Here is a 23,104-nt window from a genome sequence, read left to right as displayed (position 1 = left end):
TAATTATTAACTTTATTTGTGCATTTTGTGGCCTAGATTTCGTTTAGATATACCACTGTGATTTTTCAGACATTTCGGTTGGATAGGTTCTGATAACGAGACCTGTTACACTTTTCGGGGGTCACATTTTGGGCTCTCACTCCCCTACATTTCACACGAAACGCATGTTACTGAACGCAAAGTGCCACCAGTTGCTATATGTAAAGGGATTCATAGACCACGCACAAATTTCATTACAATCGGTCTAGTCATTTCCGAATAAATCGGGTAAGGCAGACAAACGGACAGGCAGACATTGAACACAAAACCTTAAAAAAGGCTGGCAGAAACAAATTCTTCATGAGTGGAATGTTAATATTTGACCCGAATTTCAATTTTTCTAGTTGGTTATGACGTCAGAAAAGTAAATTTGGGTGAAATTGATAAGTTTGAATTGTTATAACTTTGACAATAGTAGCCGGATTCCTATGAAACTTGGCAACATTGCGCTCTATGCTTTCGCATTTCGTGCTCCAAAGGTGGACTTAAGGAGAATTTCCCAGACAACCTCAAAAAGATGGTAATATACTATTAATAAGTTTATTTGAGCAGATATCGATATCGATATATTTGAAATACTACTATTATTAGCAATTTTATAGTACTTTTAAGGTACGACTGCATCTGTGTTACGTCACGCACTGCTTTTAAAAATATCTTCATATGATTTTGTAGGCAGCAACACATGCTTGAGCGACGCTGCGTGGCGCAACATTCAACTAAGCGACGCTACGCGGCGCGACATTCAGCTAAGCCACGCGACGCAACCGAGTTGCCCGGCAGAGAATATTCTGCAGCGTCGCGTGTCATTTCCATATACGATCAGTGGATTTACTTGGCTGCTATGGTTGTCAAAACATGCAATTGTTTGCAGTGAATGTAATATAGACATGCCGCGTCACAGCAGTTGTGCTGAATGTAGAGTCGCATCGCATAGCGTAGATGCGATTGTCACTCTAAATTGAAAAGCTTGACATACTAAATACATATACATATACGTTACGAACTAAACACAGACGGAACTGTCGTGCGTTCAAATACTTTGACGTAAAGAATACACAAAACCGTTCATACATGAAACGCTAAACTCACTTGACGGTTCCCTTTAACTTTAGCTTATTAAGGCTCTACTGAAATTCTGTAAGAAAGGCAGAGAGATTGGGACTGAACATTTTATATATACATATTTCTATTTTTTAATTAAGAACGCATTTAATTCAATTAATTAATTAATTCGTTCTTTCAAATCGGCTTCGTGGCACTCTCGCTTCTTTCCGGTGTCGTCTGCTTCCTGGTAGAAAGAGGGAGGAGGAGATACTCTTAAGCTTGGCACCGACGTCTAAGCTGAACGCGTGCTCCCCACACTTATAAGAGCGGCTTCCGGAGGGTATCAGCCCTCACCAGGGTTGTTGACCATCGGTTGCGTGTGACGAGATGATGGAGGTGGCTTTAATTTGGACACGGCCTCCCGTAGTAAGCGCAACAATCCGATCTCCCCAAAGCCGTGAATTTTTTCAAGGACCAGATCGTCATTCGAAGGTTCTTCCCGTATACCAGCTCAGCAGGGCTGGCAGCAAACTCTTCGCGGGCGGCTGTACGGAGGCCAAACAGAAAGAAAGGCATGACCTGCGACCAAGATGGCTCGCCGCACGCCATAATGGCTGGCTTCAGCACCCGGTGCCGGCGTTTTAGCATCCCATTGGACTGCGGATAATATTCAGTTGTCCGCTGAGATTTGAATTTCAGGAGCTTTCCGAGCTCCGAGAAGAAAGTAGATTCAAATCGCATTCCCTGGTTTGTGATCATGACGGCGGGAACACCAAAGCACGAAATCCACTCTTAACAGAGGGCCTCAACATATGACTGCGCTGTTATGTCCTTTAGAGGTATTGCCTCAAGCCACCGTTTACACCGATCGATGATCGTCAGGCAATACTTGTAGCCATGACAGTCTCGCAATGGGCCTGTAATGTCGAGGTGGATGGTGTGGAAGCGCTTGGTCGGTGATAGGGAACACATCTACTTCCTTCCTAGCATATCTAGTGACTTTACCTTTTGGCATGCGATGCACTCTCTGGCTCAAAAGTTCAGACTACCCCAGGCATTGCCCGAATGCCAGGAGGCGCAAGACCGCGCGCAGTTAAACACGTCCTTACGAAAAGGGGGCAGGAATATATGGCCTAGGTCCTTACTCAGAAACCCTTGAAATCGTATTTGCAGTCCAATTGCTAGGTAGGGTAGCCCATTAGCCCAATTAGCGTTTCGGCGTGCCGTTTTGATGCCACAAACTCCTAAGACCGTGACTGTTGTTATGGGAGCAGGGAAGTAGGGTCCAGTCGGCTCGGATCTTCAGAGCCAGCCCGTAGCATTCACGAAGGAAAGCAACTCTCCCACCCTGCAGTTAGAAATCGCTCTGAGGTCCCCAAAGAATGGTTTACCCAGTGTCCGCAGCCTGAATCTAGCCAGAGCTGGGCAATCGCAGAGCAAGTGCATGAGGGTTTCCCTTCCTTCTCCCCAGCTTCGGCAATGCGAGTTGTAGGGTATGCCGAGCCTGGCGGCATGGTCCCCTATGGGCCAGTGCCTCATGCAGACCACCGTAATCTTGAATGCATTTGCACGCGTTTGGCACAGGAGCTAAATTGATAAAAAATTGTGTCATCCTTTTGTGCCACAGCGACAGCCGAAAAATCGACTGCGGCTGGGATATTGATCTCGAAGATGCAGGACAAAGCCGCAGCGACTAAGTTGTCTTTACCGGACACATGTTGAATGTCCGATGTGAGTCGACTGAGTGCCAAAAGGCGAGGGGCCGCTTTGTCGGGCTTTTGCCGTGGCTTTGGCGGTGGAAACTTCGCGATCGCTGGATGACTGGATTGGGTTGAATGCCGTCAGGGGTAATGGAATTGTCTAGAAATTTCATCTGCAGCTGGAGAAACTCCCATTTGACAACGTTGAGAATTAGGCCATTTTCAAGGAGGCGTTGAAAATGCACTCGAGATGAGCCAAATGCTCAGACTCGGTGGTAGAAGCGACCAGAACGTCATCCAAGTAGAAGGAACAGAAGTCCAAGTTTCGTAGATTAGAATGGAAGTTTTCCGCCTCATTGCGCAGGCAAAAAGTCATCCGTGTGAACTCGTAGAGGCCAAAAGATGTGTAAATCTTTGGAATATCTTTGGGAGCTACAAGGCCCTGGCAAGATCCAAGGTCGAGAAAACACGATAGTTTCCCATCATCATTTGAGCATTCAGGCGTCTATAATCTCCATAGCATCGCCATTCGCCGTTGTGCTTGAGGACCAAATATAGTGGAGATAACACACTGCTGTTGGAAGGTCTGCATATACCCTGCTTAAGTGGTTATTTAAAGTCTTTGCGCGCAACAGCGAGCTTCTGGGGTGGGAGAGGACGCACCTTTGAGAAGATTAGGGAAACAGTAGTGTTAATGTAATGTTGCACATCATGCTTAACCGACTGAAAGAGACTACATAAGGTAGTCATGTTGCCATATTTTTGGAGTGCGGGAACGCAGGGATCAGCAACATCCTCAAGAATGATAGAAAGAATGTTGTTGTTATAACAGCTTGAAATTTTCCCTGACGGCCGAAGAGAGGTTATGGTGTCTATCAGGGACCTATGCTGCATATCTACCAGCAGCCCATAGTGACACCGTTCATAAACAAATTATGGGGGTCCACCGCTGCTCTCGCCAACAAAACGATGCAAGCATTCAATGCAACTTCCCATGGCATGCACGGCCTGATGTGCACGCAAACCCACATACTGGGAAACTGCTGCGATTTTTTTTCTTCCCGCCTCTTTTTTAATGCGCTCGATATTGCTCCGCCATATGTATAACAAGTCGGGGAAGCTAAAGCTGGACGCTTCAGATATGAAAGGTTCTGTGTATTTTCCTATATAAAAACATTTGAGTGGACAATTGTACCATTAGTACCTAGCACATAATGTATATGCATATATTATATCAGAATATTCACTTTCACATGTTACTAATATTAAGTCTTAGAATTTGCACTGAAGCGAGAAATCTGGCCTACTATAACTTTGATAGTAATAGTGCGATTTCCACCAAACTTCGTAGGACTATGCTTTATATTATAGCCTATATTGTTGCAAATTTGCTATTTATTAGGATGAGCTTAAGGAGGGTTTTGCAGTCGATTACTAAAAATGATAGTAGTATACTATTATTTTCATTTGAAAAGATACCGGTATGGAGGGTATTTCGGAACCTAGGCACTGTATAATGCCAGTTTCGTAATTTTTTTTCAGATATTTGGGTTGTGTATGTGTGTGCTGCGAATCAAATGTCAGAATTGAAACCAGCTTTGAAAAGTACTAATCGATACTTTTCGTTTTATACACCACATGATTATGTTCAATGACAAAAATTGTACACCCCCCCCCCCATTTCTATGTATGGGGACCCCCTTAAATTCCATGTAGAATGATGCCCCTCACTGTATGCATGTGCGTTCACAGTTCCCACACTGGTATCAATTGGTACAACCGTTTCTAAGGAGAATGCGTGTTACAGACAGATAGTAAACCGATTTTAATAAGGTTTTATTTTACACAAAACCTTAGTAAAATTAAAGGTCAATTAAAGTATCTTGCCTAATTGACTCTTCTTATAAATAATAGAACTAAATATATCTTTTCTTAGTGACCCTGATGATGGCGAAACAGGGTTGAATTTAATAAATATTTTTCATAAAGAATTGTATACGCTCATCTTTATTAGAATAATAAGTCTTGTGACAGTTATCCAAGGAAAAAAGAACTACAAAATCCCCAAATCTGTAATTGAAATTCCGATTCGAAGTAACAAACTCAAGCTTTAAATGTGCATATGGTATGTTGCTATACATTCTCTGATATAAGTTTCATTCATTGTAAACGACATACAAACATAACTGCCACTACAATAAAAAATAGACTTTCCAATCAATTTTCATGTTAAAATTTTCTTACCCTGAAAATTAAAATGTCAAGCTATGACAGCCGCTCAGAGTAACATGCTACACGTTGTTGTGGGTTGTGTAAATTTTAAACTTTTTATGGCAACAAAACCTTTAACGAATAGTGGAGAACAGTCTCTTTTCCAATTTGTCTTCGTAAATAAACAGTCAACTGGCGCCTAGTTTTGTAACTATACAGATGAATAACCTTGTATATAGAATTACTTTTATCTACTGCCTGATCTTTTTTAAAACTGAAACAAAATAAACTTTAGGGCCCCAAGTATGGGATATTGTTTATAAAGACTTCAGGATTTACGTTTCAGTCTTCGCAGGCCTGTTTTGAAAATGCAATGAAATGGGAAAACGTTCAAACAGAGAAAAATCTAGCAGAACTCATTACAAATCTTCGGCTATATAACATGTAAACAAGTAACACGAAAGATTTCTTATATTTAGATTTAAAATAAAGATAGCAAAGGAGAAATTTGTTGAAACAACCTGCGCGGCGTTCATGGTGTCCAATGAAGCCAACTCAAATTTTCCTAAAAGTCGAATAAGCAAAGCCAAGACAAAAGGGTGTTTTGGGCTATACAGTGGTTAGTAAAATTTTATGGACAACCCCAGTTCGATGAAATATTCAATTTTTGTAATGAATCAAATATTCCATGCTATCTCATGCATCATGCAAAAAGAATATGATAGCAAATTTGGATATCGGCAAGTAGCCGTATACTAGAAGACCAAGATAACTATTATTTCCTAAAGTCTGAAATTCTACAAATACCACTTATGAAGTAGGAAGAAGTGAGGTAAATGCTGTTTAATTTCCAAGATCTAATAACACCTTCTTAGGATACAAAGAATCGTAACGTAAGAAAGAGTAGTAAAAGTGAGACAATTTTGCACTGGTCGCTTTGCAATGCTTTCGAATTTGAGACAAACAAATTAAAATCGATTTATTCGAAAAGGGCTGAACCGATTGTGAAGCAAATTCAACCATTATTAACAAAGTTATAGTTATACAGTTACATTTTGTGTTCGTCATACAATATTAATTCGTCAATACCACAACAAAGTGAGCTCACGTGAATAGGAGGTCGCAGGGAAATATGTACGTATTTCTTGCAGTTTAAATAAAATATGAAGCAATATTTTGGGTTTTTAGTTATATACGAATGGGAAAATGTGTAGAAAATTTCTCACATAAGATGAAACCTTTATATCCGAAGCGCCAGCTTCCGGTATTCCGACTTCTTTATATTTTGTTCGATATGCAGTGATGCAACCAAATCTTTTCGGAAAGAGAATAATAAAATGATTGGTTTCTTCAGAAATGTTAAGATTGGAGGTATCGTAAAATTTTAGACTGCGATGTAAGCACATTTGAAATATATTGGTAGCCTGCTTCCATTATAAAATAAAAGAGATTCCCCATTTAGGATAATAAATTAACGCCGTTTGCTTTGGTTCAATATTGTTTTATATGCAGACTAACACTCTTTAGATAAAGGTGCAGTACGCGAAATAATTATACCGGACAGTATAAATTTGATTTATTGGATTGCATTTCACTTTTGTTTGGCATTTATGCATGCATTTCATTAAAATAATAATATACAATAACAAAAAATAATAACAAACAAACAAGCCGAACGAATATTAAAATTTCTAAATAAATGGGTTTAATTCAAAAGCTTTTATTTGAACAGTTTGTTCTTCTGCTTCTTTTTAGGAAACATTCCATTACACGTCTTTTCGTTGAAGTTGCTAGGGTCTACAGAAGCACAGTCTCAATTTTTTCCCCATTTATCTTCAATGGAAACTTTCAGCTCGGTAGAGTATCACGCTTGCGTCCTCCAGCACAAATGCGGTTAAAAAAATTTCACATCGATTTTCTATGGAGTTTAAAACGGAGAGAGGACTTAAAGCCGCGCACTCTAATATTGCGATATTATTCAAAGCAAAAAAAAAATGTATTTAGTTCGAAATGTGGAACACTGTGTTTTCTGGTTGGACTGTCTTGTCTAAAGCCGACACCCTATCACCAAAATTTAAATGCACATTCTTCAACAAGCCACAATAGTAGCTTGAGTCCATTATATGCCTTGGGGCCTGGGATATTCCATGGGGCTGTCATTAATGATTGTGCTTTTTTAAAGTTTCGAGGGTATCGTGTTTCACGATTTGAACGAACCTCCTCCCAAAACTTTTTAACGGTTTGTGTAAAACAAAAGCTTATTAAAATCGGTTTACCGTCTGTCTGTTACAGGCATTTTTCTAGGAGACGGTTGTATCGGTTGACACCAAATTTGGTGGAAAGCTGGGAACTGTAAATACTCAAGCATACAGTGAGTTACATAATTCTACGTCGAATTTAAGGGGGTCCACATACATGCAAATAGGGGGTGTACATTTTTTTTCATCAAATACAGAGTTCGGCAACATAACTTCCTTTTTTAAAATGCGCGCCACTCAGTTAGTTGATGTCATAGCGGAGCGCTAGTGGTCTCGTTCAAGAGGGGATACTGTAAAGTTTTGTCCCGACGCGGTTCAGTCGCCATCATGCGTTGGAATAGTGAGGAGCGTGCCTTTGCCGTTGAGGTTGACTTTTCAAGCGGATGTTCGGTTATTGCAACACAGCGTGCATTTCGGAATCGCTTTAATTTAGCCCCGTTGGCTCCCGTCCTAGACCGCAAATCAATTGTTACATGGATCACTACATTCAGACAAACTGCAAGTGCGACAAAAAGAACTGGAGTCCCTCGGCCAGTTAGATCACCTAAGAATGTTGAAGCAGTGAGAGCGTCAATATTGCGATCGCCACGGCGTTCTGCGCGCAAACACGCATCTGCCCTTGAACTATCCGATCGTTCTGTGAGAAGAATTCTTCGTGATGATCTGCATTTTCATCCCTATAAGATGGCGATAGTGCAGGAACTTTCAGAACGTGACTTCAATTCTCGGATGAACGCGTGTGAACTTATTCTTGATGTCGTTTCCGAGGGTGCTATTATTTTTTTTAGCGATGAAGCCCATTTTCATTTGTGTGGGTCGATTAACAAACAAAACATGCGCTACTGGGCTGACACCAACCCTCGAGAATTGCATCAAAAGCCTTTGCATTCACCTGAAGTCACAGTGTGGCCTGCAATTTCCTCAGCTGGAATTATTGGTCCCTGGTTTTTTGAGGAAAATGAGGTTACAGTGACAGTGAATTCGGACCGGTATGTAAACATGCTACAGAATTTTTTTTTCCCACGGATAAAAAATTTGGATTTGGGGGACACTTGGTTCCAACAAGACGGTGCAACAGCACACACTTCAAGATCATCGATGGCTGTTTTGAGGGAACACTTTCCAGAGCGCCTTATCTCAATTAGAGGCAATTTGGAATGGCCGGCACGCTCTCCCGATGTGTCCCCTTGTGATTTTTTTCTATGTGGTTTTTTGAAATCCCGTGTTTATGTGAACCGTCCAAGAACCCTACAAGATTTGAAGACCAACATCCAAGAAGAAATTGCCAACATAACACCTGCTATGCTAACAAGAGTCATGACAAACGCCAGAATCGGTTTACGCAATGTATGGAGAATGGGGGACGTCACCTAACAGATTTGATCTTCAAAACAATGTAAATAAAAACTTTAGACATGTACCTACATTATAAAAAATAAATAAATATTTTCCGATGCATACAATAGTTTTTATTGAGTTTTGAAAAAAGGAAGTTATGCTGCCGCACCCTGTATAATCATGTGGAGTATCGAATGAAAAGTCTCGCTTAGTACTTTCCGAAGCCGATCTTAGTTTCGACATTTGTTGGAAAGGTGGAGAGTGTGCCGTGTTGAGAGTGATCATTTCTTTAACGGACCCATTCTCAGAAACTACCCAGCCAAGAGGCTGCCACTACATAGGACCTAGGCTCCGAAATTAATAATAGTATATCACTATAATTTTTAGTAATTGGCTGGGGACATTCGAGTGAAATATTGAAACCCAATTCATGAAGAATCTACTTCTCTCCGCTCCAGCTCTTTTTAAGGTTTTGTGTGAAACAAAACTTTATTAGAATGAACTAAAATTTAGTAGACATATGGGAACTATCAAATCGCACGCTACAATGAGCGATCAAAATTTAAGTGAAGTTTATCTGGGGGCTCCATATACATGCAAAAGGGGATGTAAAATTTTCTTTCACCGAATATAACCACATAAAATATCTCGATTAATTCTTTCCTAGACTGATATAAGCTGTGACGTGAATTGTAAAGTGTGAGAGCAAGAATTCAAAGTGTGCACACTTGAGTGAGACAGGGCTCATTTTCGGAAACTATTCCATCCCAAAAATCTTAAAAACACCGGGTGGTGCACTTATATGATATCTAGGCGTCAAAATATGTTCTATTCCGATATATAACCTTACTAATGGTACATTACCAGCTTGTAGAAATTGACTGACCCCCTCCCCATCTTCATCCTAGGAATACTAAATTGCATCAGCATAGAGGACAGTATCGTGCATAGTTTCATGAAAACCAGGCTATTGCTCAAAGTCATAGCAGTTCAAATTCATCAATTTCGAATTTACTGCATCGCAAATCATTAACGAGAATAAGTGACATTCGAATGAAATATTAAAAATCCATTCATGAAGAATCTACTCCTTCCCAGCAGGGTTCTCCATATATATTTGATGTCGGGTGAAACGTGGGAGAGTGGGGGCTCAAAATATGACCCCCAAAAAGAGCAACAGATCTCGTTCTCGAAAGCCGGCCACCCAACCGAAAGATCAGGAAAAAATCAGTGGTGTATCTAAAATAAATCTAGGTCTCAAAATACATCCCGTTCCAAAATCTGTACAAATAAAGTTAATAAGAGCATACTAGCATATTTTGGAAATTTTGCCGGAAAATCCCCTTAAGATCATGTTTGAAGTACAAAATTAGGGATAACATAAGGCATAACTTTGGGAATTTGAAGGAAGTTATAGAAGGTGAAAATTTTATATTTTATGTGAATTTCTTGCATTCTAAAATCTGTATGACGTCACCATTAAGGATCAATTCGTCAATACTACAACAAAACGAGCTCATATGAATGGGATCGCGCTGGAAAACATTTCGTTTACATTTTTTTATAATCTATATAACATTTACTCAAGATCGATATACATATGAATGTATTTATAAGTATATGCTAATGAAGCTTTGGGGTAGTACCTAATTCAGATAGATATATTTGTACATTAAACCAGCGGTATTCAATATTTGTCCTGTATATGTAAATATGTATGTTTTTGCGCACGAAGTAAATCGGAAACATGTGAACGCTCATTTTATATACTTGCATGTATAAGGTAATGTTTCTTTGTTTAGGGCGAGCATAATATCTACGTCTGGAATATGTACGAAGATATACATATGTAGTTTGAAAAAAATGTGAATAAATACGAATGCAAAAATGTGCGTAGAAAGTTTGTAACATAAGATCAATAGAAAACCTTTATACCCGAAACACCAGTTTTCGGTATTCCGACTTGTTTGTATCTATTCTAGGTAAACTTCATTTTTGCTAATGTTGAACTCCTAGTATGAAGCGTATGAGGTTGGATATTATCAACACAGCGACAGTGTTTTCCAGGTCAAAGTAATTTGGTAAATGATTTTTTAAAAAAATAAAGGGCAATTGAATTTTTAACTATGTAGACACACAACTGTCATGCATTCACCGTTTCTCACATAGGGAAATACAAAACCTTTTATACTTGAAGCGTCCAGCTTCCGTTTTTCCAACTTTTTTGTTTCTGTTGTGGATGCACTTCGTCATGCTTGCTAATAATGTTGAACTCCTAGTGCGAAGCGTATGATGTTAACTATTATCAATACAATGCTCTCCAGATCAAATCATTTGTGTAAATGGCTTTTTAAAGAATAAAGAGCAATTAAGTTTTTAACTAGATACGCACGGAACTGTCATGCACTCATCGTTCCTTTGCATAGGGAAACACAAAACCTCTTCTACCTATAGTGTTTAGCATCCGGTTTCCCGGCTTGTTTACCACTTAAAAACGGAGTAACCATTCAAATAATAAACAATTCGGGAAACCAGGTTTGTTTCTCATATAAGTATATTTGAGTGCAGAACTATCCCATTTGTAGGTAGCCCGTAATGTATATGTATTTAGCATGTCAAAATACCCACCATAGTGTGATATTGATATTTAGTACTTTGAGTTACAGTGAATCTACACGGCAAAGACAACTTTGAGCTACCGTATCTTTGTTAGTAATATTTCGATTTTGAGCAAATTTGGGAATAGTATACTATAATCTATGTTACTGTAGGATAAACTTGAGGAGGATTTAGTCAATTTCCACACAAACATAGCAATATATTATTAATTTAATTTGAGCAGACATGGATATGGAGAGTATTTCCAGGCCTAGAAACCGTATAGATGATTTTTTCAAATTTTTCAGTTGGATACTTTCCGAGAATAGGCCCATTAAAGAAGTTATTACACCACCGCACTCCCCGCCTTTCGAAGGGATATCAAAACTAAGACTGACATCGAAAAGTACTAACCAAGTCGTGTCATTTGATACCCAACATGACTACATTCAGTTTGTAGGTATAAGGATAATTTTGTAGCATATTTGATATAGAATAAGATGTGCAATTTCAATTTTTGAAAAAAGCTTTCATAAAGTAACTACTCTCATTCTTGCCATTTTCATTCAAAAATCCGATTTGTTTACCAAAAACTTTAACAAAAATGAAAAAATTAACAAGGATACGAATTAGAAATTCAATAGTGCCGCAATTCATTTCGCAATAATAACTGCACGACAGTGTTGAAGAAGGGAGTTAACAAGCCAAAAAATCAGATTTATTGCAAGTCTGCGCCACTCTTACTCATTGGCTGTGTATAAATCAGTTTTTTTTTGTGAAATTGTGTTTCCTAATCTTTTTGTTAACGATTTTCCAGCGATCTGATGGGATTTGATTTCAGAGATTTGTAGGATGTTTACATGGTTGTCGGCTAGCCAACTCTTCATCATCCGAGCCAAAACTTCAGATTATTGACATGTATAAAAATCCAATTGTTGAACAATTTATCGCGAGAATGAAGTAGAATAATAATAATAATAATCGTTGGCGCAACAATCCATGTTGGATCAGGGCCTTGAAGTGTGTTAGAGCACTTCATTCAAGACCGTAACGGTACACTAGGAGGCAATGTGGTCAGCATTGCGCTCGCCCGAAATTATTACCCTGATTTGGCTCAGGTACTCATTCACAGCTGAGTCGACTGGTATCCGACGTCAAATCACGATACAAATTCCACTGCCACCAGTGAGATTTGAACCGCGACCTTCCGTACGATAGCTTTGTGCTCTAACCACTCAGCTATCCGGACAAGTAGAATAGATTCTGATAATAAACTACAGTGTTTGGCTGCAGTCCTCAGACCCACAACTTACACATTGGGCCAACTGTATCACGAGAAAAAATAGATGCGACGGTACTGCCTTTGACACTCCATTCAACGTACTCTTGCAGGAATTATAATCTTAGGTAACATTTTGTTCTTATGTTAATGGCTATCAAGTGGGTCGGAGAGCAATCGATTTTGTATGCCTAAAAAACAGACATAAAAAACAAATTTCTTTGCCCATCACAAAATATTTCTAGTCGTACCTATCGTGACTCGCCAATTTCACGAATTGAAATTACACATTTTTCGCCTATTATAACCTTGATAAAAATAGGATTTCCAGCAAACTTTTCAGTATCGTGCGTTATATAACTATTTATAATTTTAGGTTGAACATGAGGATGACTAATTTTCAAGCAGGCTGCGGGGCTTTTCGGGGCCTAGATAAGGGACTCATGACTTTTCCAAGCTTTTCCGGTTGGGCAGTTTCGGAAATTAGGCATATGTATCTGCAATTTTGAAGCCATTGTTCCCCTCAATTTACAACCACCGGTGAAAATTACGGTGTTAAGCACTAATAGCTATATTCGACGATATCTCTCGAACGCAATGATGGATAACATTGTCACCATTTCATCTAATGAATCAAGTAATTTAGGAAAGGGGGTGCTCAAACGAAGTACGAGTTTACCAAGAATACCCTCACACCGCCTTGGATGCAAAGACTTCAAAAGACAAAGTTTATTAAAGTAGGAGGACCTTACTAAATGCCTTGAATGCAGCGGCGTGGCGTCATTGGAAACAGAGCAAGCATTGCTCGCCTTACTTCATTAGAGAAATTACAGGAACAGAGGAAACTACTGTAAAAATCATAACACGGCTCAAAATATTGCTTCTTAATAACGATTTGACAGAACTAGAGCAGAAAAGCCGCTGAAAATGCCCTCTCCATGACACACATTCCTTGAAAAGCATATTAAAATCTGCTTGTATTGGGTTGGGGAAAAAGAAATGTCGTATTTTGTCAAAAGATGGCGACACTATAACATATCTTGTGTTGTACTCATCGCATCGGGTCATACTATACGGCGAATTGAAGACGACAATCTGTGCTACAAATATCTCTTTGACAGTGTTGTAATCGTACGTTTCAGTTAACTTGAGACTGAAACGTACGTAGCGCGTCAAAGATGGAGTCCACCAAGCAAGAAATTCGTCATATTTTACGTTTTTACTACCTGAGAGGTAAAAGCGCAACGAACGCGGTCGAAAAATTTGTGAAGTTTATGGGCCCGATACTGTATCGATCCGCACAGCACGATCGATATCGTCCTGGTGCAGTGGATGTCGAAGATACACCCCGTACGGGTAGGCCAATCGTCGTAGAAACCGATAAAATCGTCGAAATTATCCAAGTAGGCCAGCATGTGAGAACTCGCTCGATTGGCCAGGAACTGGGTATAGACCATAAAACCGTTTGGAGCCATTGGATTCCAAAAAAAGCTGGATGTTTGGGTGCCACACCAGTTGACGCAAAAAATCTCTTGGATCGAATCAATGCCTGCGATGCACAACTGAAACGGAACGAATTCGACCCATTTTTGAAACGGATGGTGACTGGTGATGAAAAGTGGATCACGCACATCACGCATCTCAAGCGAAAAAGATCGTGGTCGAAGCGCGCCAAGGCCGAATTGGCCGCCAGGAAGGTTCTGCTGTGTGTTTGGTGGTATTGGAAGGGAATCATCCACTATGAGCTGCTCAACTATGGCCAGACTTTCAATTCAGTCCTCTACTGTGAGCAACTCGGCCATTTGAAACAGGCGATTGACCAGAAGCGGCCAGAATTGGTCAATAGGAATGGTGTTGCGTTCCACCAGGAGAACGCTCGGCCTCACACATCTTTTATGACCCGCCAGTTGCAATGGGAGCTCGGATGGGATGTCCTATCCCACCCAGTCCGGATCTGGCACCAAGTAATTACCATCTCTTCCGGTCCATGCAAAACGCTCTTGGTGCTACTAAGTTGGCCTAAAAAAAGAGGCTTGCGAAAATTGGCTGTCTGAGTTTTTTTGCAAATAAGGAGGGGGGGTTTTATAGGGGGGATAATGAAGTTACCTTTTAAATGGCAACAAGTTTGCGAACAAAACGACGCATATCTGCCTTAAATCGAATAATTCTAAGTATGTTAAATAAACGGTCAAATTTAGATCACAAATACGACATTTCTTTTTCCCCAACCCAATATCATATGACGGACCATTGAAAAATCCTTTTTGTTGTCGAGTGTCCATTGCCAATCCATAAATTGTATGGGGCCAATGGAATGAACTGCATTTTGTGAAGGTGTTTTCAGATCTGCTGTCAGAGCAGCAGAATTGGTTGTGGATGAATCGTGTGGTGTATGTGGAATGAACAATGAATGCTCAAGTTTCAATCGAATAAAATGTTTAAATTTTCAATTTGATTTGCGAGTGTGATTTGTAAGTCATTGAATAATATTTGTTGTACGTTGTAAATTTGCAAGTGGTCGCATATGACGATTATGTAGTTTTTAAATTAAAAGTCGTGCCTATAATGAATCAACGAAAGGTATATTGCGGATTGATGTAACAACTCCGACATTGAAACAATTTTTTTTGTGAGCAATGTCTGCTATTTTCTTCCGCAAATAATAGGAAGATTCGGTGATTTAAATCATTTTTAAAAAAATTTTTGTGTAACAAAGTCGATTCGATGTTTGTTTGTCACACACGATTTACCGACTGAACCGATTGTCGCGAAATTTCATGAGAACGTGTGGTATGTGAATCTTTTTATATATAGTAAATGGCGCCATTTTGTCTCGAGTTTAAAGGCTTCAAAAAGTCTTTATTTTTAATATTAGATGATCGCTCAAAATGTATTGCCCCAAAACCTATCCACCCGAAAAATCTGAAAAAATTTACAATGAGGCATCTAAAGGAAATCTACGCCCCAAAATACAGCCCGTTCCGATATCTGCACAAATAAAGTCAATAATAGGATATAAATTTTTTTTTGTTGGAAATTTACCTGAAAATTCCCCTTAAGTTCGTCTTAGAAACACAAAATATGGCATCAGTGTCGACGATAATATATAACATAATTCGATAAGGATAATATAGAACATAATACTTGAAGGCAATCCAACTATTATTAATAAAGTTATTAAAGGCCAATATTTTGCATTTCACGTAAATCTATTGGACTCTAAGACATGTATATGAAGTGAACTTATATGAACGCTGGATTCCATCGGGACATTTCCGTTTTTGTTTTTTTTAGTTGTTTGAATATCAGGATTAATTACTGCAGGCTAGCATGTGTATGCATGTGCTAATGAAGTTTACGGGTAGTGTTCAATAAGATGGACATGTGTGTACATATGAATGGTTTCGTGCTTGGAGTAAAGTGGCACCGCGCCACGATGCGTTACATGAATTTAGATGCGTACATATGTTTTTTAAATAATGTTAATAGAAGCCAGTTACCAAACTAAAACTCTTTTGTTTATTTATTTATTTACGAATTTATGTATTCTTCATATGTAAGTACACATGTCAATATTTATTTGTATATACATCTTATTGTTTTGGTAAGTTAACGTCCGCTTTTATGGTCACTAGGGTACAAAGCAGTTAACGTCAGTTAACTCTAAAAATTAAAGAAATATTGCTTTCCCTCATTCTCAACACATGCCACACCACAGCTTGTATTGTGGAGTTTAAAAAAAATCGGCAAGACTAATAAAGAGCAGAGCTCTGATCCAGGAGGACTACCATTCATACTGCTTGCAGCGAAAATAGTTGAATTGTCCGAGTTTATCAAGACGTACAGGACGTGAGGCATTAGGGCTCACACTGCCACCGACTCGTGAAAATCGAAAAAGTGCAGAAGTGTGAAGAAATGTTTAGGTAACCAGTACGCACCTAAAAGAAAACAAGCCGGACATCAGAAGCTCGGCGCTTCAGGTGTGAACGGTTCTTTGTATTTCTCTCGTAAAAATATGAGTGGACGTTGGCTCCATTAATAAATAACCCGTAGCATGTGCAGTAAATTTAATAAGAAAAAAAACACTTTGATATACTACTAACAAAAATTTTCAATTATAATACATACTCCACACGGCCATGAGAGAATTGGGTATCTCGACGAAATTAATAAGACTGACTAGGCTGACCCTGACCGATGTGCGAGGCCAGATAAAAGCAGCAAGATCACTCTGAAGACCATTCGACATCAACAACGGTCTACGATAAAGGGATGCGTCTTTTTTAACCTGGCCCTCGAGAAAGTGATCGTTGATCCACCCAACTACTGGCCTATGCTGACGATATTGACATCTTGGGAAGAACGACCCGAGACGTACAAACTGCCTTCATCCAGATCGAGCAGGCGGCGCGAGATCTTGGGCTGCACATTAATGAAGGCAAGACAAAATATATGGTGGCAACGTCAGCACCGAAATCCAACCAACCAACAACATCAAACCGCACTGGTCAAACGGGAAGAATAAAGATAGGAGACTACAACTTTGAGACCGTTGATCATTTCTCCTATCTAGGGTCGAAAATCACAACCGATAACAGCTACAATGATGAAATCCGCGCACGGGCATATTTCAACTTACAAAAACTGTTTCGCTCGAAACGTCTCACCATAGGGTCAAAGCTCTTACTGTACAACAATGATCTTGCCAGTCCTCATGTATTCCTCGGAGACTTGGGTTCTTAGCAAGAAGAATTGCGAACTCTTGGCCTCACTTAATCCGTATGGATGAGGATGGTCCAGCCCGGAAAGTCTATAAGGGCAATATCTATGGTAGAAAAAAAAAGACGAGGAAGACCCTGCCTAAGATGGAGCGGTGGCGTAGGTCAGGACGCCAGACAGCTTTTAGGGATATCGAATCGCTTTGATCATCGATGTCCTTGCACTCGATAGTTTTCTCCTGCCGTCTGGCCCTTACTTCACCCTGCTGGCCAAAGGATTTTTCCACCTGACGAAGAAATTTCTCCGCTGTTTTATCATTCGACTTCTTTAGCTCCAACACGAGGCCTCCCTTCTGTGACCGTCTAATTCGGTTGACACTTAACTTGCTTAAGGGGGTCAGCACAAGTTGCTTCCCCTTTTTGGAAATGACGATCACTTCTGGTTGTATCCTCCTCCTCTCCTTCTTCTTCTTCGAGACAACCTTGCTATATGCCTCCGTGCCTCGCACTTCACGCTCTGCCTCGTATGCAGGCACCACAACTACCGCCTTTTTTTGACCTATTTGGCTGTTTTCAATGCCTGCTCCGGTTCCCTTGGAGAAGGGCGTTTCATCCTTTTGGAGATCTGTTGGGGTCCAGGTATTTCGCCCATCCCCTCGCGGTTTCTTTTTCCAGCGTTCTCGCCGAGTAACCATTGTTGAGGAGGTGTCACCTGTGTCGCCTGGGTGATTTTCTTGCCTGATTTACATGCTCCTTTCTCCTCCTGGGCCCTGCCTTACGCCATTCTGATACCTTTGATCATAGCCCTAATATTCTTCCTATCCTTTATGAACTTACAGAGCTCCATTATCTTCTCACCTAATGCGGCAAATGCCGCTCCCGGGTGGTCGCTCGCTCGCTGTCATTCGTCACACCCATCATCTGGTATCAGAATCACATTTCTGGGTTTGGCTTCCTTGAATTTCTCCGTTATTATCTGTTTGGCCCCCTACATGAGGATGGACGATTCCGTAGCCTACACATTGACAAAATCTATGAGCGATACCACGACCGTCCGGTTGTGGATAAAATCTGGCTCAATATGTTACGGTGGGCGGGTCATTTAATCCATATGGATGAAGATGATCCTACCCGGAAAGTCTATAAGGGCAATATCTATGGTAGAAAAAGAAGACGAGGCAGACCCTGCCTAAGATGGAGCGATTAGAAGAACTATTTTTAAATATTTTTGGGAGTATTTGGCTGGAAAAACTATTTGGAATTCAATTAAAATTAACTAGAGTTCTCCAACTGCGAGGTTTCTAGTGACTTCAATATTAATGTAAAGTTAAAAACCTTCTAACTTTACGTAAATAACAGAAGAAGAGAATATAAAGAAAGAGAATATAAACCTCAATACGGGTAAAAAAAATCGAAAATATTGCAGCTGAAGAAATTTTTATTTCCATTTTTTTCCCAAATAATGCAAAAAACAACCTGAAAAATACGATATTTTTCCAAATGTTGGTTCATATATTAGTTCATATGTTAGAGCGCAAGGCTGTCGTACGGAAGGTCGCGGTTCAAATCTCACTGGTGGCAGTGGAATTTGTATCGTGATTTGACGTCGGATACCAGTCGACTCAGCTGTGAATGAGTACCTGAGCCAAATCAGGGTAATAATCTCGGGCGAGCTCAATGCTGACCACATTGCCTCCTAGTGTACCGTTACGGTCTTGAATGAAGTGCTCTAACACACTTCAAGGCCCTGATCCAACATAGATTGTTGCGCCAACGATTATTATTGGTTCATATTTTATAAAGAAGCCTACCTCCAAATTATAAAGATGTAAGAAACGTTGAGAAAAATCGATTGAAAAAAAAATTGTCTGTAAAAACGCCTTTGGGATATGAAGACATTCTTCAATACAATACAGTAAATACAAATCGTAGAATGGACTGACGCCAAATAATTATAAATACGCTATTTACATAGCGCTACAAGATTACGTAAAAGCATAAAGTGACTACCTCCTGGGCGACCAAGCCTGTACCGGATAACTGCTCGGTTCTAGCCTAATAAAATCTAAATGAACGCGATTTTCGCTTTGAAATTTTTGCAGTGTATTCTAGGATAGCTAACTTAACGATCTATGCAATAAAAAACATCGAATCTTATGTAGTTTCCCTCCCTAAGTAGTTTTCCGAGATTGCTTCCCCGAAACTTTGAAAACGTGAAGCAAAAGATTGTTTCTTTAATTAGGGACAACCCTATTGTACTTATTTACATATGTCGGTATTTCGGGAGCCAATTACTCCGTTCTTCAGTAATTGCAATCTGTGCGGATTGTTATCTACATAGATTCTAAGTACTGAGAAAGGGAGCAACTCCAAATAAATACAATAGAGTCCTCCTAAATCGAAAAAGTAATCTTTCCGTTTCACACTGAGGGTACCTAAAAAGTTCAAGGCTACAAACCAAATTTGAAAAAGTAGTTTGGAGAAAAACGCGTTTAACATTTTGAGAACACTTTTACGTAACAAAACTTAAGAATAATATGTTTCAAAATTATTTCTCGTGTACTGTGCCCATTTCTTATTTTCTAATAATACATAGTTTTCCATAAGCTGACTAGGTCTTGGCTAGTCAGCTGACGACAACAATATAGTTCGAGGATATATAGCCTAATTTCCATTTCTATACCGCGGGGGCGCCCCATTCTTTGCGCTATAACTTTAGAAATATTTTGAATTTTAATTCGATATTTTGACGTACATTATACTTTCGACATATGGAGAAAGAATTAGAGTTTTAAAAATCGTCACAATGTGCTAACACCTTGCAAAATCAACAGTAGAGCCAGAAAGACCAGTAGTTACTTGTTTATTGAGTCGCTACCCTGTGTATATCGAGTGACCGTAGCGGAGAACATTTGTCCAAGTCCAAGATAACCACGAAATTTTTATTTTACCTGGAAAATATGCTAGTGCAACCCTCGATAATGCACAAAAGATTCCGGGCATTCCGAGAACATCTCTTCTAAATAATTAATAACAAATATGCATTTGAACCTCTACTAAATCGGTTAATTAGTAGAACGGAACGCAACTCCATTAACTGCATTAGACTCGGCACAGGTGAATTTCCATATTGATATTGAAGCATCGATTTCGATCCGCCAATCAGTGTCTTAGTTTCCGCAGATAGGCAAAGCCACAAACCATGGCTTCTAATTCTATGGCGAAGTGTATGTACATATTAAAACCGTATACAAGAAATCTCTGGAGCTCCTTTGGTGTCGGTCATTGGGAAATGCTACATTACAGTCAAACTGAAAGCCAACTGCTCTTCTACTGCTGACTTGGCTGAGTGGCGCTATGCCGCTTTTCCCGGCACCCGACTGGCGCCAGCGGCGCTTTCGGTTGGTGTGTGTGATATGCACCAACCACGTCTGTGTTCGACGAGCGGTATGCGAGGCTGGATTACTGACTACATGAAATAAACATGTTTGGTGTACATCAAGCACTTACCGTGCGGTCTGCTACCGTCGTCCCGCTTCGTTCCTACTACGGAGCTCATAGCTTGGGACGACAGCATCCAGCACAAAGCCATAATTAGTGCTTTCATTTCATGAAATGTCGCGCAATACGAACCCGCGAATCATGCGCCCGAAGGCCAAAACGAAGCAACGACTCCGACTGTTTCAACAGATTCACGACATTCCACGGTTGTTGGGCGATATCTGCAATTCACGGCCTGCACAGCTTTTTCACGCGAAGAGTCTCACAGCACCCGCTTCGGACCGAAATTTGCATTTGCTGAACTCACTTTTCCATGGCTTCACTTTTCACTTCGCATTAAAGTCCGCAAACCCCATCCCCGCGTCTACACTGCACTGGAAAAGTTGCTATCGCACGCCGTCAGACTTACTACTTTCCCGAAAACCACACCAACCAACTGCAACCCAAACAGCTTCTGCAACGATACTGCTCGCCGATCCGGGCGCAATCACGCTAGCGCCAAGCGTCGGCCGACCACAGATCAGCCCTAAGGCTTGCCATTCCGGAGTATGACAGCTGTAATTTCCGCCGCGTCGCGTTTCGTTTCAGCCGAAGTAGTAATTTTCTTAGCATTCTTTGTATTCGATCACCATAAAACAACAACTTCATCATGGCGGCAGCACACAGAAAACTGGTTTGCTGGGTTCACCGGCGATCGCACCAAACACACACATAAACTGAAGATACGGAACCCAGAACATCTATTAGCCATGCTCTCACACAGAGAGCAGACAGGCGCCACCCGCAGCCCCGGCGGCGGTCGACTGCTGCACAGTACATTTATTAGATGCACTGTGGCTTGATGATAGATTCTTGGGCCGTAGTGCTTGCGTGTCTACACTGCCCTGAGATAGAGCAGTCGAACCAGTGTTGCCTTTTTGTTATCAAAGATAACAAATTTAGTAGCTTTCCTCATTTTGTATAAGACAAAACTTTATTAAAATCGGTTTACTGTCTGTCTGTCTCTCGGCCATCGCATTTTCCTCGGAGACAGTTACAGCTATTGACACCAACTTCATAGGAAAGGTGGGAGTTTTGAACGCTCACCCATACAATGAGTTACATCCTTCTACGTTAAATTTTGGATTATATATGCAAGAAGGGGAGTGTATTTTTTTCACCAAATATAGTCATGTGGAGTATCAAATGAAAGGTCTAGGTTAGTACTTTCCGAAACCGGTCTTACTTTTGACATTTAATGCAAAGGTGGAGAGGCGGGGGGTCTTTAATGGACATATTCTCAGAAACTACCCAATCGAAAAGTCTGAAAAAAATCAAGAGGCCGCCACTATATGGTGCCCAGGCACTGAAATACTCTCCATAACGATATCTGTTCAAATAAACTATATAATAATAATCATTGGTGCAACAATCCGTATTAGATCAGGGCCTTGAAGTGTGTTAGAGCAATGTAACGGTACACTACACTATACTGTAGGAGGCAATGTGGTCAGAATTGCGCTCGTCCTGATTTCGCTCAGGTGTTCATTCAAAGCTGTGTCAACTGGTATCCGACATCCAGTCACGATAACAAATCCCTATGCCACCACTAAGAGTTGACCTCCCGCTACGACAGCCCAGCGCTCTAACCACTTGAGCCATCCGGACACTAAAAACAAATAAACTATATAACTACAAATTTATATACAAATTGACTGCAAAACTCCCTTTAAGTTCATTCTAGAACCATGGAATTTTGCGCAATGTAGGCTATAGTATAGAGCATGATCCCACCAGTTGGGTGGAAATCGCACTATTACTAACAAAGTTATATATATATATATATATGGCAGATAATAAATTATCTCCTTTGAACTTGAGAAGCGGAGAATGGGATCCCATGTCGAATGTTACTTCAGCCCAACAGAAGATCGACATGTGGAAAGAGAAACCCATTCACGGAGGTGAAATCAAAAATTTGTTGTTGTCAGGCATTGACATCGAAGCCTCCAACAAATGGTTGACTAATGGTGTACTTTTCTATGAGACCGAAGCATTCCTAACTTCAATTCAGGATGCTTCGCTCCCAACAAAAAATTATAAACGGTACATTCTTCACGACTCCTCAATCACCAACTCCAGTTGTAGGTTATGCAACTGTGAGGAGGAGACCATCCAGCACATAACATCTGCGTGCAGGATGTTGAGCGGTACCGAGTACACCAATCGTCATAACTCCGTCTGCAAGATTCTATATCAAAACCTTTCGTTGAAGTATAACTTAGTGGCAACCTACCATCCTTACTATAAATATACTCCGCAGAGAATCTTGGAAAATGATATATATTTGCGGGAATGTATCTCCATGCATGGGCGCTACGGCGACTTGCATAAGGTTGTAGTTGGTCGGTTGAGGTGAACGGTTCCTGCAGGATC

At 40.3% G+C, this 23,104-nt stretch overlaps 1 protein-coding gene across 1 annotated transcript in view; it reads right to left on the bottom strand.

The window, feature by feature from the left end:
* LOC119655191 overlaps positions 1-21,400 on the bottom strand; it is a 64,534-nt gene extending 43,134 nt beyond the window's left edge. The window contains exon 1 of the mRNA XM_038060959.1: positions 20,699-21,400. Coding sequence (XP_037916887.1) covers positions 20,699-20,795 — 97 coding nt within the window. The 5' untranslated portion in view covers positions 20,796-21,400. The remainder of the gene's footprint in view (positions 1-20,698) is intronic.
* Between the last annotated feature and the right edge of the window lie 1,704 nt (positions 21,401-23,104).

Source organism: Hermetia illucens, chromosome 4, assembly GCF_905115235.1.
Source record: "Hermetia illucens chromosome 4, iHerIll2.2.curated.20191125, whole genome shotgun sequence".
NCBI lineage: Eukaryota > Metazoa > Arthropoda > Insecta > Diptera > Stratiomyidae > Hermetia > Hermetia illucens.
This window is presented reverse-complemented; position numbering and strand designations above follow the sequence as displayed.